At 38.6% G+C, this 16,823-nt stretch overlaps 1 protein-coding gene across 1 annotated transcript in view; it reads right to left on the reverse strand.

The window, feature by feature from the left end:
* LOC126470164 (intermembrane lipid transfer protein VPS13A-like) overlaps positions 1-16,823 on the reverse strand; it is a 762,201-nt gene that overhangs the window by 128,901 nt on the left and 616,477 nt on the right. The window contains exons 53-54 of the mRNA XM_050097791.1: positions 13,854-13,988; positions 4,627-4,778 (exon numbers count right to left, since the gene is read on the reverse strand). Of these exons, the coding sequence (XP_049953748.1) occupies positions 4,627-4,778; positions 13,854-13,988 (287 nt within the window). The remainder of the gene's footprint in view (positions 1-4,626; positions 4,779-13,853; positions 13,989-16,823) is intronic.

A 16,823-nucleotide genomic window follows, 5' to 3' on the forward strand; every position in this document is an offset into this window, starting at 1 on the left:
GCATCCTGTACAAGGTGGACTGAGACCAGGGAGGACTCAGGGTGTTGTACTGATCCCCCTAACAAACACGTTTGATGTGCTGTCTTTCACTGAAACTTAAACTGAGCCAGTGGGACTCACTTCACCTGTTTTGTGGAAACCTATTTTTTCTGATATCAGGAGGAGGCAAACAAAACAGGGTCGGGGTCTCACATGAACAGCAAATGATGGTACACCCAAGAGAAATGGCAGCAAGGGACAGGAAATGACACCAGGTGCACTCTGTGTCTATACTTGGGACCTTATTCGACATATTTAAAGGCTATTCCAGTAGCCATTGAGGGAATATGGTGCAACTAACTACACATTGTGGAGCATGTTGGAAAAACTGATGCCTATCATCTGGGTTCTGAGGTCATCCTTGGGTCATTCCAGTGACTGGTAGAGAAGGTTAAGAAGACCAGCCTTGCACATGGAGTTTCAATGAAGTTGACAATTTGCAGTATTGTCCCCAGAACTCATCATGGCCCTTAGGTTCTGAGTGGAGTGGGAGGACTGAACCAGAGGCTTGGAAAGTTCTGTAACAAGCTATGCTGCAACTTCCTAGACTTGTGGCACAAGGTTGAGTACTGTAGGGTCGCCCTAAATGGGTAAAGTGTGCACTACGCATCAGAGACTGCTACTCAGGTAGCTGACTGTGTGTGGAGTGCACATGAGGGTCTCTTAGATTGGGCAACTCTCTACTGAATCAAGATAATGATAACACTAGGAAACCCAGAAGCAGCAGTGGAAGATCAAATGAAATGCCTCCCACAGGCGACAGTATTAAAAATCCTAATGGAAAACTGCTGGAGCAGTCACAACAACGTGTCAGAGTTTGAAGCACTCATGAAAAGCAATGAAGCTCCCATAATACTAGATGCAAAAAGGTGGGTGGAACCTGAAATTTATAGCAGTGAGATTTTTGGGGAAAATTTAAATCTATGTCAAAAGGATAGGCATGGAGATGGTGTATTTCTCACAGTAGGCAAGAAACTCAAATCCACCAAGATACAAATTAGAGCTGCATGTGAGATTGTTTGACAAGACTCAGTATCAGGGTTTGACATAATGTGATAATTGGATCCTTCTATTGCTGACCAGACTCATCTCCTGATGTAACTGAATTCTTTAGCAGAAACATCTTTTCACTTGCATATAAGTTCCCCAGTCATACTGTAATCACTGGCAAAGACTATAATCAGCCACCATTAATTGGGGAAATTACAATTTTGTTAGTGATGAGCACAGAAGACATTCTGCGAAACATTACTGAATGTCTTCTCTGAAAAGTACCTAGAACAGATACTTAGGAATGCCACTCATGATGGAAGTATATTGGATCTAATGGCAACAAATAGACCTGACCTGTTTGAGGATGTCCACATGGAAACTCGTATCAGTGACTATGTCATGGTTGTGGCAACAATGATTATCAAAGTACAAAGGACAACTAAAACAAGCAGAAAGAGATATATGTTCAGTAAAGTAGATAAAAAAAATCAGCGTCATATCTCAACAAGGAACTTGAAACCTTCAGCACAGGGCAGGAGCATGTAGAGAAACTATGGTTAAAGTTTAATAGAATAGATGATGATGCTATGGATATATATGTATCCAGTAGAACAGTTCATAATGGGAGGGAAGCTCCAAGGTATACAGGCACTGTAAAGAAACTTCTAACTTGTAAAGAAACTGAGATTACTGCATAATATGTGTAAAACAAAGTGTAGGGCTATAGACAGAGATATGCTGAATGAAACTTGTTTAGCTGTCAAGGGAGCAATGTGCCATGCCTTCAATGACTATCGTAGCAGAATACTGTCAAATTATCTTTCACAGAACCCAAAAAAATTCTGGTCAGATGTAAAGGCTGAGAGTGGCACCAAAGTTAGTGTTCAGTTCCTAGCAAATGAGACAGGAACTGAAACTGAGGGTAGCAAAGCAAAAGATGAAATGCTTTTCATTTTCAAATGTTCCTTTAAAAATGAAAACCCAGGAGAATTGACCCAATTTAATCCTCATACCACTGAAAACATGTATGAAATAAGTATTAATGTCAGTGGCATTGACTAACAGTTGAAATCATTGAAACTGAACAAAGCTCCAGGGCCTGATGGAATCCCTGTCAGATTCTATACTGAATTTGTGGCTGAGTTAGCCTCTCTTCTAACTATAATCTATTGTAGGTCCCTGAAACAAAAAACTGCACGCAGTTCTCGGAAAGAAGCACTGGTCACACCCATCTACAAGAAGGGTAGTAGAAGTAATCCACAAAATTACTGCCCAATATCCTTGACATCAGTTTGTTGTAGAATCTTATAACATATTCTAACCTGTAACATAATGAGGTATCTTGAACAGAATGACCTCCTCAATGCCCAGCAGCATCGATTCCAAAAACAACTCGCACTGTTTTCACACGACATACTGAAAGCTTTGGTTCAAGGTGATCAGGTAGATGCTGTATTTCTTGATTTCCAAAAAGCATTTGATTCCATACCACACTTATGCTTGTAGTCAAAAGTATGATCTTATGGGGTATCAAGTGAAATTTGAGACTGGATTCACGACTTTTTGGTAGGGAGAATGCAGAATCCTATCTTGGATGGAAATCCAATGTCAGATGTAGAAGTAAATTCGGGTGTGCGCAAGGGAAGTGAGTTGGGATCATTTCTGTTCATGTCATATGTTAATGACCTTGCAGACAATATTAATAGTAAAATCAGGCTGTTTGCAGATCATGCAGTTATCCATAATGAAGTACTATTGGAATGAAACTGCACAAATTTTCAGTCAGATCTTCATAAGATTCCAAAGTGGTGCACACTTTGCCAACTTGCTTTAAATGTTCAGAAATGTAAAATTGTGCATTTCGCAGAATGAAAAAAAATGCAGTATCTTATAACAAGTTTGGTTGTGTGGCCATCCTCTGCAGCAAACACATAAATAATTGTTTTGTAAATAAAACTGCCTTTTCCTGCTGCTACTTAATTTATTTATCCCTAACACGTTTTGCCTTATCTTGTTCTAAAGCATCATCAGTGGGATCTATAAAGATACAGTTTTGTTAGTTTTAGATTATTAAACAGATCATGTGGCAATTTTTTTGTAAAAACGTAATTACTTATGATTTGCTGATCTGCGTTTCCTCACATCTGGTCTGAAGGTTGCACTACCACTTTTATTACTGCCATATAAGCACAACTTTGCGTTCTGACCTTCTTCACACTGTTCACCAAGTTTTTCACTCTTTTTATGGTGTTCTCTTGTTTTTTTGCCACTTGATATAACTATTTTGCTGGACATTGCTTTTCATAATGTAAATATTGCCAAACACGTAATGGAGTCCCATTCTACCAGGGATTTGGAGAGAGACAGTGGTGTTACTCCTGGTGTCATGGTATGGGAAGCTTTTAGGTATCACTTCAGATCACAGCAAGAAGTGATTACAGGAACTCTGATGGCACAATGGTTTGTCATGGACATCCAGTGTCCTCATGTGTTACCTCTCATGCAGTTGTGTCATGGTGACAATTTTCAACAAAATGAGCACGATGTTAAGGTACTCCCATGGTCAGCAAGCTCATCCAGAGATAAGTGCCAGTATCCAGGATGTCAAGAACCAGTAGAAACTGTCAGCAGCCCAGCTTGCCTCAGGAGATGATATAAAAGTTTTATGACACTATTGCCAACTAATTCAAGGCATGCATCCAAGGCAGAGGGACTGTAATGTCATATTGATAAGTGGGCTCATTGTACCAAGTTCTCTGTAAAGTTGAGTTGATTTTTTACTCAATGAAATAACATCACATACCCTCTCAACCTGTGAAGTTTCATTTCATTTCCTCCTCCCCCTGGGTGCTTCACATTTTTTTTTTCAGACAATGTATACTAAGTGGAAGGGCATTCACATATGTAGCAAATACAAGTGGATCTATAATTAATTGTTGTTGGACATCATTCACTATTTCTCCATTGTCACTGAAGCTTTTTTCCCCTTCGAGAAATATTATTTTCGTTAAATGCCATTCAAACCAGTTGTTTGTAACACAATTAATTCCATACTGCTTACACTTTCTCAAAGACTGCATTGCCTATACAATCAAATAATGTAAATATAACAGAAAATAGCAATTGGTGATATTTTGTTAATTATGGTTATTGGTAGTTGTATGTATAAATGGCATGCCACTATAACAACCTTTCTGAAATCCAAATAGTTATGTAGTAAGTAAATTGTTTCTACCTGAGTGTGACATAACTATGGAGCACATTACTTTCTTAAATATTTTAGAGATCTAAGCAAAGGTACTGGAGGGTAATTATTTAAATTTTTCCCCTTCATCTTCCCATCTGACAATATCGTATTTAAATCTGTGTGGAAAAATTCCCTTTAATAGTCATGCATTACATATATAATTAATGATATGATTTATTGAATTAGAATAACTCATAAAAGTTCTGTCTGACATTCAGTTTTCTAACTGTTTTAATTCAAACATACATTCATTCAATAGAAAACAATAAAAATATACTGAGTTATTGACCTGAATAAATCAGGCACATCCAAATTCATTTACTTTTGTAAATCTCATTTGTACTTACTTGTATATGTCTTGGTTGTGCAATGGATTATATCGCTTCATGACAGCTATATCTATGCATGGCTTTATTCCAACCCGCCGAGCAATATGTTGAGGTAGTGATTTTGGATAAAGTACTGTCGGAAACACTGCATCTGGAAGCTGATTATCAATCTGAAAAATGAGTGAATGAACACTGATGTAATACATATATTATATATGCACACACTCAGCACTTACTGACAGAAACCATACTTAACTATAGAAATTTTCACTGTGCAGGGATTTTAAGAGGTAATAATTATTACTTATATTTTAAGTAAGGTTCAGTCTTGATCAGAACACTTATGTCTCAATAATATAGGTGACCGGTTTTGGTTATCTTTATATAAGTATCTTCAGAGTCATGGCTTCCTTGGAGGATGGTAGGCGGAGCTCTCCTCAGCTGCTACGAAGTCAACAATCTTTTAACAAGTTTGTTTGTGTGACCATCCTCCGCAGCAAACATATAAATACTTGTTTTGTAAATAAAACTGCCTTTTCCTGCTGCTACTTAATTTATTTATCCCTAACACGTCTCGCCTTGACTTCGTAACAGCTGAGGAGAGCTCTGCCTACCATCCTCCAAGGAAGCCATGGGTCTGAAGATGATTATATAAAGATAACCAAAACTGGTCACCTATGTTATTGAGACATAAGTGTTGTGATCAAAACTGAACTTCAATTAAAATATAATATTGTATTGATCACTGTATCCAAAAATGTTTACCAAAATTATTACTTATTTGGTTCATGCGATCTCACATTACACAGTGTTCTACAGATGTTAATGTTTTATTGCTGAGATTAAGGTTTACAATAGAATATATTTACATAAGATTTGTTTCCCTGAATGGTTCATGTGCTGCACTTTATCATAAAGATTTCATGGCTTTAGAAAACAGTGTATTGTCTTCAGCAGACTTTTATACTTGTGGGGAGCATATTAAACAGCTGAAACCTCATGTGGAATGTTCCTTTTAGTCAAAGCTGGGTATTAACATATAAGACATACAGGTTAATTTTGTTCTAGTGTAATGTTTGTGGATGTCTCCATTTTTCTCTCATCCGCATTCTGTTGGCCACATTCTTTTACCCTCAAGATTATATAAGCAAGGCAGTGTTAGTATCTTCAGCATTCTGAAAAATTATTTGGAAGAATCTCTAATCTTGTTTATGCTCTTCACGGGTATGCTGCCGGAAATGATCGTCTTGCCTACACAATATTCTGGCCATCCATCTGGCCACCACCTTCAGGTGCAATCATTGACTACACAATCACACTGGAGCTGAATGTACATCAGAAATGGAGGCTCCTTTATACCCTCAGTACAGGCCACTGTGCCTGCAATATAAGTGGAAGAGATACCCCCTGTGAAGCAAAGAATTCCAGCGCTGCTGGTGGCAGAAACTGGTGAAAGTGATAAATCACAAATTAAGATGTAGCGGGTTGAAAACCAGGCTGTTGTTGTTTTACATCAGATAAAATGGGTTTCCATATCTCACTTAAAGAAAAACCTTTATCTCTATTAATAATGTCATCAGATAATCACATTTCAATGGATTCCTTGAGCACACAATCCCAGTAACGAGAAGCCGGAGCAATAATTTGTGTCTCTTTGTTGATCTTGACATTTAGTATTCAAGCTTAGTTTTTATTGAATCCTGCATTACATACTTGTAATATAATGATACTTTTATTTTTATTCACAAAAAATTGCTCTACAACTATCTTGGATGTAAGTGCTATTGTGTTGTTCTCCTTTCCAGTCAATGAAGATTATAAGATTTTAAAAGAATGAACAATGTCTTTCATTTTTTGCGTGAAAAAATAAATGTTAAAGTCACTACATGTAAATACATCATGTTTCCAATGGCTTAATTTGCATACAAACATTTTGTACAAAAAAATCGTTATGATTACATGAGGGCCTAGTAACCTGTAGCTACAGGCATACCACTGAGTTGCCGATCTCATTATTTACCAGAATGTGCAAGTCTTCAATTTTGTTGAGTAAAGGCTAGACACTATAATAGTAAATTTTCAGATTTCTGTTGACTTCATTAAGGAGGCTTGAAGTGATATTTTCTGTCACGGTCCTTCAGTTGAAATTCTAATGTATTTCAGATACACTGACTTCAGTGCTGTTTGTAGGTTCTGTTGGCCAGCATTGCTGCAGTTTCCTTTTCCATATGTCACTTTATTAGATTCACTTATGTACTGTGCAGCTTGAATGACACAATGTTGCTTTGATGGAAGGTCTCAATGCAGCTTTGGTGAGGTGCTGCACCATTTCATTATAGTAGAGGCTGGAGGGTGGCTTGGCTTCTGTGTGAGTGCTTCCTAAATTCACATTTACAATGCTTACAAGAGCTGCAGTTCAGTTTGTGCTCGCAAGGATATATTTTGGATCTATAGCTCCCTAGGCTGAACCAGTTGTCAGTCATACCGAAGGGTATGATAACTAATCCACAAAAAATAGAGCTTTAGTGAAATTTTTGAACAAAAAGCCTGTAACACTTTATGTAAGGTTTAAAATTTAATTGTATAAAATATCACTATACAATTTTAATTAATTACTTTCCCAAACAAGCAGCTTCAAAATGAATGTTACAGGTAATGTAACTGGCTAACTGGTTTGCACCTACACTTTATACTATTGAACTTACATACACTATGACCCTTTGTTGTCTTAAAATATAACTATCAATACTGAGTGAAACCAAAATGGTTAGCCTGTCTACCAACCTGATGGTTCAAAACCAGCTTTTGATCAACTTTAAATCTGTAAATGATCTTCCTTTACTGTGGCTTGAGACATAACTAACAGGTACATTCTTAGACCAATCTTTATATTAGAGAGCAATCTTCTACATTTTCTAAAGGAGTGGTTGGTGGTTGTGTGACCTTTCTATGACAACATGAGTCAGTAAGCTATAGGTCAGACATTTATTAACATTAAACAAGTCCTCATGTAATGAACTATTACAGAAAGCACAAAAAAGCACCATTTGCAGGTGGGACTAGCTAAATTTACAGACTCAAAATATGTAAAATAGCTTAGAATACATACTGATTCCAAATAAAACTGGCAACCTCACATCAACCATGTCTGCAAAAAGATATAACAGGTGTTCTATCTTATGTGGAAATTGGTTGATCCAGTAGGTAATAAATATATTAGGACACCTTGCTATGGACTTTTAGAATCACACATAACTTATGATCTGTTGCTATGGGGTCACTCATGTCATGTCAGTGACATATTACTGATTCACAAAGAAGTTCTAAAATAATGTCAAAGGCTGGTCCAAGGAAAAATTGCCAACCTTTATTCACCAATATAAAAATGATGACAGTTACAAATCTTTATATCTATGCATCACTGGTATGTGCTAAAAACAACATAACATAATTTAATACCAGAGAGAATATAAACTGTAATGATGCTAGAAACAAAAAGGTTATTGACATTCCTTGGCACAGGCTGACAAAAACAGGCAACTCTCACAAAGTGAATTATTCGAAAGTTTTTAATAAATTGCCAAATTCTGCACTCAGTACACCTCTCAGTAATTTTAAAAGTAGACATGAGTTTCACCTGGCATATGCAATGTTCAAATAACTTACAGGGATGCAGCCAGGTAAAATGATTGACAACCACTGATACTTTGACAGGTGACCAACCCCATTATTCTCAAGGCAAAACTGCAGAAAATACCCACTGTACAATGGAATAGTGGGAATTAGTGAAGTTCGGTGGCAGGAGGAGCAAGACTTTTGGTCAGGTGATTACAGGGTTATAAATACAAAATCAAATAGGGGTAATGCAGGAGTAGGTTTAATAATGAATAAAAAAATAGGAGTGCGGGTTAGCTACTACAAACAGCATAGTGAACGCATTATTGTGGCCAAGATAGACACAAAGCCCATGCCTACTACAGTAGTACAAGTTTATATGCCAACTAGCTCTGCAGATGATGAAGAAATTGATGAAATGTATGACGAGATAAAAGAAATTATTCAGGTAGTGAAGGGAGACGAAAATTTAATAGTCATGGGTGACTGGAATTCATCAGTAGGAAAAGGGAGAGAAGGAAACATAGTAGGTGAATATGGATTGGGGGGAAGAAATGAAAGAGGAAGCCGCCTTGTAGAATTTTGCACAGAGCATAACTTAATCATAGCTAACACTTGGTTCAAGAATCATAAAAGAAGGTTGTATACCTGGAAGAATCCTGGAGATACTAATAGGTATCAGATAGATTATATAATGGTAAGACAGAGATTTAGGAACCAGGTTTTAAATTGTAAGACATTTCCAGGGGCAGATGTGGATTCTGACCACAATCTATTGGTTATGAACTGTAGATTGAAACTGAAGAAACTGCAAAAAGGTGGGAATTTAAGGAGATGGGACCTGGATAAACTGAAAGAACCAGAGGTTGTAGAAAGTTTCAGGGAGAGCATAAGGGAACAATTGACAGGAATGGGGGAAAGAAATACAGTAGAAGAAGATTGGGTAGCTCTGAGGGATGAAGTAGTGAAGGCAGCAGAGGATCAAGTAGGTAGAAAGACGAGGGCTAATAGAAATCCTTGGGTAACAGAAGAAATATTGAATTTAATTGATGAAAGGAGAAAATATAAAAATGCAGTAAAAGAAGCAGGCAAAAGGGAATACAAACGTCTCAAAAATGAGATCGACAGAAAGTGCAAAATGGCTAAGCAGGGATGGCTAGAGGACAAATGTAAGGATGTAGAGGCTTGTCTCACTAGGGGTAAGATAGATACTGCCTACAGGAAGATTAAAGAGACCTTTGGAGAGAAGAGAACCACTTGTATGAATATCAAGAGCTCAGATGGCAACCCAGTTCTAAGCAAAGAAGGGAAGGCAGAAAGGTGGAAGGAGTATATAGAGGGTTTATACAAGGGCGATGTACTTGAGGACAGTATTATGGAAATGGAAGAGGATGTAGATGAAGATGAAATGGGAGATAAGATACTGCATGAAGAGTTTGACAGAGCACTGAAAGACCTGAGTCGAAACAAGGCCCCGGGAGTAGACAACATTCCATTAGAACTACTGATGGCCTTGGGAGAGCCAGTCATGACAAAACTCTACCATCTGGTGAGCAAGATGTATGAGACAGGCGAAATACCCACAGACTTCAAGAAGAATATAATAATTCCAATACCAAAGAAAGCAGGTGTTGACAGATGTGAAAATTACCGAACTATCAGTTTAATAAGTCACAGCTGCAAAATACTAATGCGAATTCTTTACAGACGAATGGAAGAACTGGTAGAAGCGGACCTCGGGGAAGATCAGTTTGGATTCCGTAGAAATGTTGGAACACGTGAGGCAATACTAACCTTACGACTTATCTTAGAAGAAAGATTAAGAAAAGGCAAACCTACGTTTCTAGCATTTGTAGACTTAGAGAAAGCTTTTGACAAAGTTAACTGGAATACTCTCTTTCAAATTCTGAAGGTGGCAGGGGTAAAATACAGGGAGCGAAAGGCTATTTACAATTTGTACAGAAACCAGATGGCAGTTATAAGAGTCGAGGGGCATGAAAGGGAAGCAGTGGTTGGGAAGGGAGTGAGACATGGTTGTAGCCTCTCCCCGATGTTATTCAATCTGTATATTGAGCAAGCAGTAAAGGAAACAAAAGAAAAATTCGGAGTAGGTATTAACATTCATGGAGAAGAAGTAAAAACTTTGAGGTTCGCCGATGACATTGTGATTCTGTCAGAGACAGCAAAGGACTTGGAAGAGCAGTTGAATGGAATGGACAGTGTCTTGAAAGGAGGATATAAGATGAACATCAACAAAAGCAAAACGAGGATAATGGAATGTAGTCAAATTAAATCAGGTGATGCTGAGGGGATTAGATTAGGAAATGAGACACTTAAAGTGGTAAAGGAGTTTTGCTATTTAGGGAGTAAAATAACTGATGATGGTCGAAGTAGAGAGGATATAAAATGTAGACTGGCAATGGCAAGGAAATCGTTTCTGAAGAAGAGAAATTTGTTAACATCGAGTATAGATTTAAGTGTCAGGAAGTGGTTTCTGAAAGTATTTGTATGGAGTGTAGCCATGTATGGAAGTGAAACATGGACGATAACCAGTTTGGACAAGAAGAGAATAGAAGCTTTCGAAATGTGGTGCTACAGAAGAATGCTGAAGATAAGGTGGGTAGATCACGTAACTAATGAGGAGGTATTGAACAGGATTGGGGAGAAGAGAAGTTTGTGGCACAACTTGACTAGAAGAAGGGATCGGTTGGTAGGACATGTTTTGAGGCATCAAGGGATCACAAATTTAGCATTGGAGGGCAGTGTGGAGGGTAAAAATCGTAGAGGGAGACCAAGAGATCAGTACACTAAGCAGATTCAGAAGGATGTAGGTTGCAGTAGGTACTGGGAGATGAAGAAGCTTGCACAGGATAGAGTAGCATGGAGAGCTGCATCAAACCAGTCTCAGGACTGAAGACCACAACAACAACAACAATGGAATTTAAAACCTCAGTTTTCAGATAAATTCCCAGAAGATAACACACACACACACACACACACACACACACACACACACACAGAGTTGATGTTACCCCAGCCACTGTTCAGTAATTTTTACTATCAATAACTTCTTAAGTCACTTATCTTTGGTTGTGGTGGCACTAGTGTTTACATAGTGTGAGAGAGAGTGTGTGTGTGTGTGAGTGTGTGTGTGTGTGTGTGTGTGTGTGTGTGTGTGTGTGTGGGTGTGTTTTATCTTCCAGGAATTTCTCTGCAAACCAATGTTTTGAATTCCCTTGCTCAGTGCAATTGCTGCAGTTTTGACTTGAGAATGACAGGGTGGTCACACTGCACTTTGCATTGAAATATTGGCAGCAGTCAATAGTGTTACTCGGCAGCATTCCCAAAGTTATTTGAACATTTTAAAAGTAAGTTGTACAACAGGTTAATAGAAAATCCATTCAGCAATTTAAGAGACTGCTTGGATCATTTCAGTATAGAAACTGACTTTGAAGATTATGATTGCCATTCTGTACAACTGGTTAATGTAGAACAAAGAATTTTTACTTGTAACGTGAACATTAATTAATACAGAGATTGCTATTGTATCTTGTCATCAGTATAAAGCTATTCCACTACAGGTGGTCAATGACAAATTAAGAATTTGAATATGAAACTAAAACATCTTGTATGTTTCCTGATATACCTTGTTGACAAATCAAATTATCTGAAATGGTATTCCCCAGCTTCAGGAACTCAAGAATTTGCATCTGGCAACAGGAAGCACAGCTTTTTATTGATTCCGGCTTCCATGAAATGAGGTACTGAATAAATCACCTTTTTGGAAGTTTAACTCACTTAAAGTTGCCAAAATTGTTTTAACTGTTGTCTGATTTTATGTTTCCCCAGAATAGGAAAATTTTGAACTTTTGTCAGGTATTCATCCAGGTGTCATCACCTCTTGCCATCTAAAGGCATTGGGCCCAAACTCTTTGTCTTTAAATATGTCTGCTTGTGTCTGTATATGTGTGGATGGATATGTGTGTATGTGCGAGTGTATACCCGTCCTTTTTTCCCCCTAAGGTAAGTCTTTCCGCTCCCGGGATTGGAATGACTCCTTACCCTCTCCCTTAAAACCCACTTCCTTTCGTCTTTCCCTCGCCTTCCCTCTTTCCTGATGAGGCAACAGTTTGTTGCGAAAGCTTGAATTTTGTGTGTATGTATGTGTCTGTTTGTGTTTCTATCGACCTGCCAGTGCTTTCGTATTGGTAAGTCACATCATCTTTGTCAGATTGTGCTTATTTTAATATATATATATATATATATATATATATATAGATTAAAGTTCAGTCTTGATCATGTTATGTCTGTTTTAATGAGTAACCGGTTTCGGTTTTTTCTATAAAACCATCATCAGACCCATTGGCTCCCTTGGGTTGGTAGGTGGAGCTCTCCTTGCTGCTGTGCACAGCAGCAAGGAGAGCTCCACCTACCAACCCAAGGGAGCCAATGGGTCTGATGATGGTTTTATAGAAAAAACCGAAACCGGTTACTCATTAAAACAGACATAACGTGATCAAGACTGAACTTTAATCTAAATATAACAATTGATCACTGTATTCCAAAAATGATTACCAATATATATATATATATATACATATATTAAAATAAGCACAAGGGCTTGTAGACTGCCGACTCCAGGGCTTCTTCATAAAATGTCTCTACAGATATAATGACCAATTACTCAAAATGCACAAACAACTCTTTTAAAAGTCTGCATCAACTTGTTAATTCAAATTCTAGACAATTTGCCAGAGGCTTCTGTAAATATGACATCAGAGAGCATGGGTTTTGAGAGGTGAATGCCGACTTAATTCAATTATATATTCACTGATAAATTCAGCCAAATAAACCAACAGAAAATAATCACATTTACATTAAACCCACAGAAAATAATCATGTTTACATCTTATATGATCAGTAGAGGGCTTTACCCAGTGTATTAAAATACACACACTGTTGTGGTGTGGGCCCCTTTGTGATGTGCATCTCCATGATGTAGCCTATATAGCCTGCACTTAATGCAGCCCTGCGTACCTTGGTTATCAGAGAGGTCAGAAAGTTTCCAATTGCCCTTAGTGGCATTTTGCCCCAATGGTCTAATGTTGTTTGCACATTTTGTTCTGTCTTATGTACCATAACACATTTGCTGATAAGTTGGTATTGGTTTCTCAATTCAGATTTTAGATTTTCTTTCATATATGTCAGAAAGGCCACTCTATTGTAAATAAGCTCCTTGCCACATTTTTTTAGGTGGAGCTTGTGTGTTGTGAAGCAATTTCTACTTAGTTTCTGTATCTCATAGTTTATGGCAACTCTTTTTTGAAGGCATTCTTTAAGCCAAAAATCGAAGTTACACTTTTTATTTTACAAGAATCAGCTTAAACATTGTTTGTTGTTATCTCTGCCATATCATTTGTAACAGGTGACTACAAGGTTGTAGCAGTATGACAACAGCTCACTTTTCTTGTTATTTTAGCAAGGATAAGAAAAAATATGTACAACTTTTGCAAACACATAAAGTTACTACAAAGGAATGGTGAAATATTGGGTAAGATTTTACTGATATAAAATTATGTAGGCCTATTTCATAATATTTTTTCTTGAAAAAAACAACAGAAACTGTATACCTGTAATCTATGTATCTTAAAATGTATGTACACTTGGTGGTCAGATTTCCGGAACTGCAGCCATATTCCTGGACTATACCGCCTTCGTAGTTCTCCAAAGAAAGGTTTTGTCATCTGCATCTTCTCAAAGTCAACCTAAAATAAACATTTTTGTTGAAGAGTCTCAGATACATGCATTACCCAAGTAAAAACACAACTACTAATACTATCACTGTTTGCCACAGACAAAACATAAAACAAAATTAATTCACATATATTAAAAACAGTTTAGAAATATTAGTGACAAATATCTAACATTAAATATGAAGCATATTTAACACATAGGTTACATTAATATGTCCACTCCTGTAGTGTTTATGGCACTCTACTCAGAGTTCAATGTTTTGTTTCGCACGAGAGCTGCAGTCTGAGTGACAGGAAATATGACAGGATACAGTACTGGCAGAACTTTTCTCTGGTAAAACTTTCCTTCTGTAGGGCTTTCTGCTGGCATGACAATTCTCTGGCAGCACATTATTCTGGCATAAAAATACTAATCAGACTGACAAGTACTTTACTTTTGGAGAAAAAGACTGTTGTCACATTGATGACTAGAATATTCTCACAAGGCTGTGATGTGATCTTGTACTGAGTATCTGAGAGACAGTAAAGATGGTAAAGGCAAAAGAGATTATACATTTATCTACAACCACACAAGCAGAGGAAGATAATTTTTACATTTCATTTACTAAGTTGTGTGGTCACAGAGCTCATCATGGGCTGTGAAGTTATGGATATTTTTTGAGTGCTCATTTGAGGACAAACTGCTGTTGTAATTCAGCCACAATGATAAACTAGATGCAGAGGACAGTGATCATCGGGGAATAGCTCAGATTGTGTCAGTGTACAGACAGTTCTCAGTGCATAACAGAACTATCCACATGAAACTTACTGGCAGTTTCAGGCTGTGAGCTAGATCCCCAGAAAAGCACACAGTTTTAATCTGCCAGGAATTTCATATCAGCACACACTTCAATAAGATGTCACTTTATCCAGAACTGCCTCCTTACCGTGAGGTAGGAAACCATGCTGCCGCATGAGTTCCATACATCACACAGCACAAAGATTAATATGAGCATGGGAAATTTGGATGCTCAGGTCATAGGACTGGTGAGTGTTAGTACATGTTGGCAAGGTATGTATGGCATTGATACAAATGCACTGGAAATATATGATGCAACTGGGCCAGTGGGATAAAGTGCAAATAATTAGGGGTATTCCAAAATGAGGACTATTTACATGGAATTTCTAGTGTGTGTGCAGTCAACTTTCACAATGCAGAGACCTCCTGGTAGGTGATGTGCATTCATTTCTCCTTATACAACACGCCACTGAGAAACTTTTTGTTCAGCAAGACAATGCAGTTCCCCACCATTCCAGAATTTGTCTTGTTAAATATTCTACCAATATGACAATAATACTTCCTTGGCTCTTGAAATTATCTGATCTTTCTTATACTGAAGACAGCTGACAATGTTACGACATATCTGTATGCCCTGGTGCCTAACTTCTATTCAGTCTCTTTGAGTTCTGAATGGTTGCTAAATGATCATGAATCATCATAGCTCCTTACAACTTTTTCACCTTGTCGAGTCTGTGCTACAGTGCATTTTCCTCACCTTCAAAATGGCACACAAATCATGCATCCTATTTTGATACAACATTTCATTGGCTGCACATTCATGTAAGGGATGTGGTAGGTTTTCTTCAAGTTTATAAGTGTATTACTACCAAGAAGAAATGGACTTAAGAAATAATAAACCGTGTTGTAATTAATAGTGTGCTAATAGAAATAAACTTGATGGCTGTGATGTATAAGTTTTGTATTAAAAAGGGAGTTTTAGAAAACTGTAATATATACCATTAAAAAGGCAGAAAGAATAAAAAAGGCACTTAATCCTCTGTTCAAAATGATACATAAAATTCAGTATTTGAAAATAACATTTCAGATACTTCATGCTTCATTCATTTCAGTTTTTGTGCCGTCAGATGATGTAAAAAAGTTATGATGAATATGGGAATAAATTACACTCCTGGAAATGGAAAAAAGAACACATTGACACCGGTGTGTCAGACCCACCATACTTGCTCCGGACACTGCGAGAGGGCTGTACAAGCAATGATCACACGCACGGCAAAGCGGACACACCAGGATCCGCGGTGTTGGCCGTCGAATGGCGCTAGCTGCGCAGCATTTGTGCACCGCCGCCGTCAGTGTCAGCCAGTTTGCCGTGGCATACGGAGCTCCATCGCAGTCTTTAACACTGGTAGCATGCCGCGACAGCATGGACGTGAACCATATGTGCAGTTGACGGACTTTGAGCGAGGGCGTATAGTGGGTATGCGGGAGGCTGGGTGGACGTACCGCCGAATTGCTCAACACGTGGGGCGTGAGGTCTCCACAGTACATCGATGTTGTCGCCAGTGGTCGGCGGAAGGTGCACGTGCCTGTCGACCTGGGACCGGACCGCAGCGACGCACGGATGCACGCCAAGACCGTAGGATCCTACGCAGTGCCGTAGGGGACCGCACCGCCACTTCCCAGCAAATTAGGGACACTGTTGCTCCTGGGGTATCGGCGAGGACCATTCGCAACCGTCTCCATGAAGCTGGGCTACGGTCCCGCACACCGTTAGGCCGTCTTCCGCTCACGCCCCAACATCGTGCAGCCCGCCTCCAGTGGTGTCGCGACAGGTGTGAATGGAGGGACGAATGGAGACGTGTCGTCTTCAGCGATGAGAGTCGCTTCTGCCTTGGTGCCAATGATGGTCGTATGCGTGTTTGGCGCCGTGCAGGTGAGCGCCACAATCAGGACTGCATACGACCGAGGCACACAGGGCCAACACCCGGCATCATGGTGTGGGGAGCGATCTCCTACACTGGCTGTACACCACTGGTGATCGTCGAGGGGACACTGAATAGTGCACGGTA

The sequence above is a fragment of the Schistocerca serialis genome, chromosome 3 (assembly GCF_023864345.2).
Source record: "Schistocerca serialis cubense isolate TAMUIC-IGC-003099 chromosome 3, iqSchSeri2.2, whole genome shotgun sequence".
NCBI classification, from domain to species: domain Eukaryota; kingdom Metazoa; phylum Arthropoda; class Insecta; order Orthoptera; family Acrididae; genus Schistocerca; species Schistocerca serialis.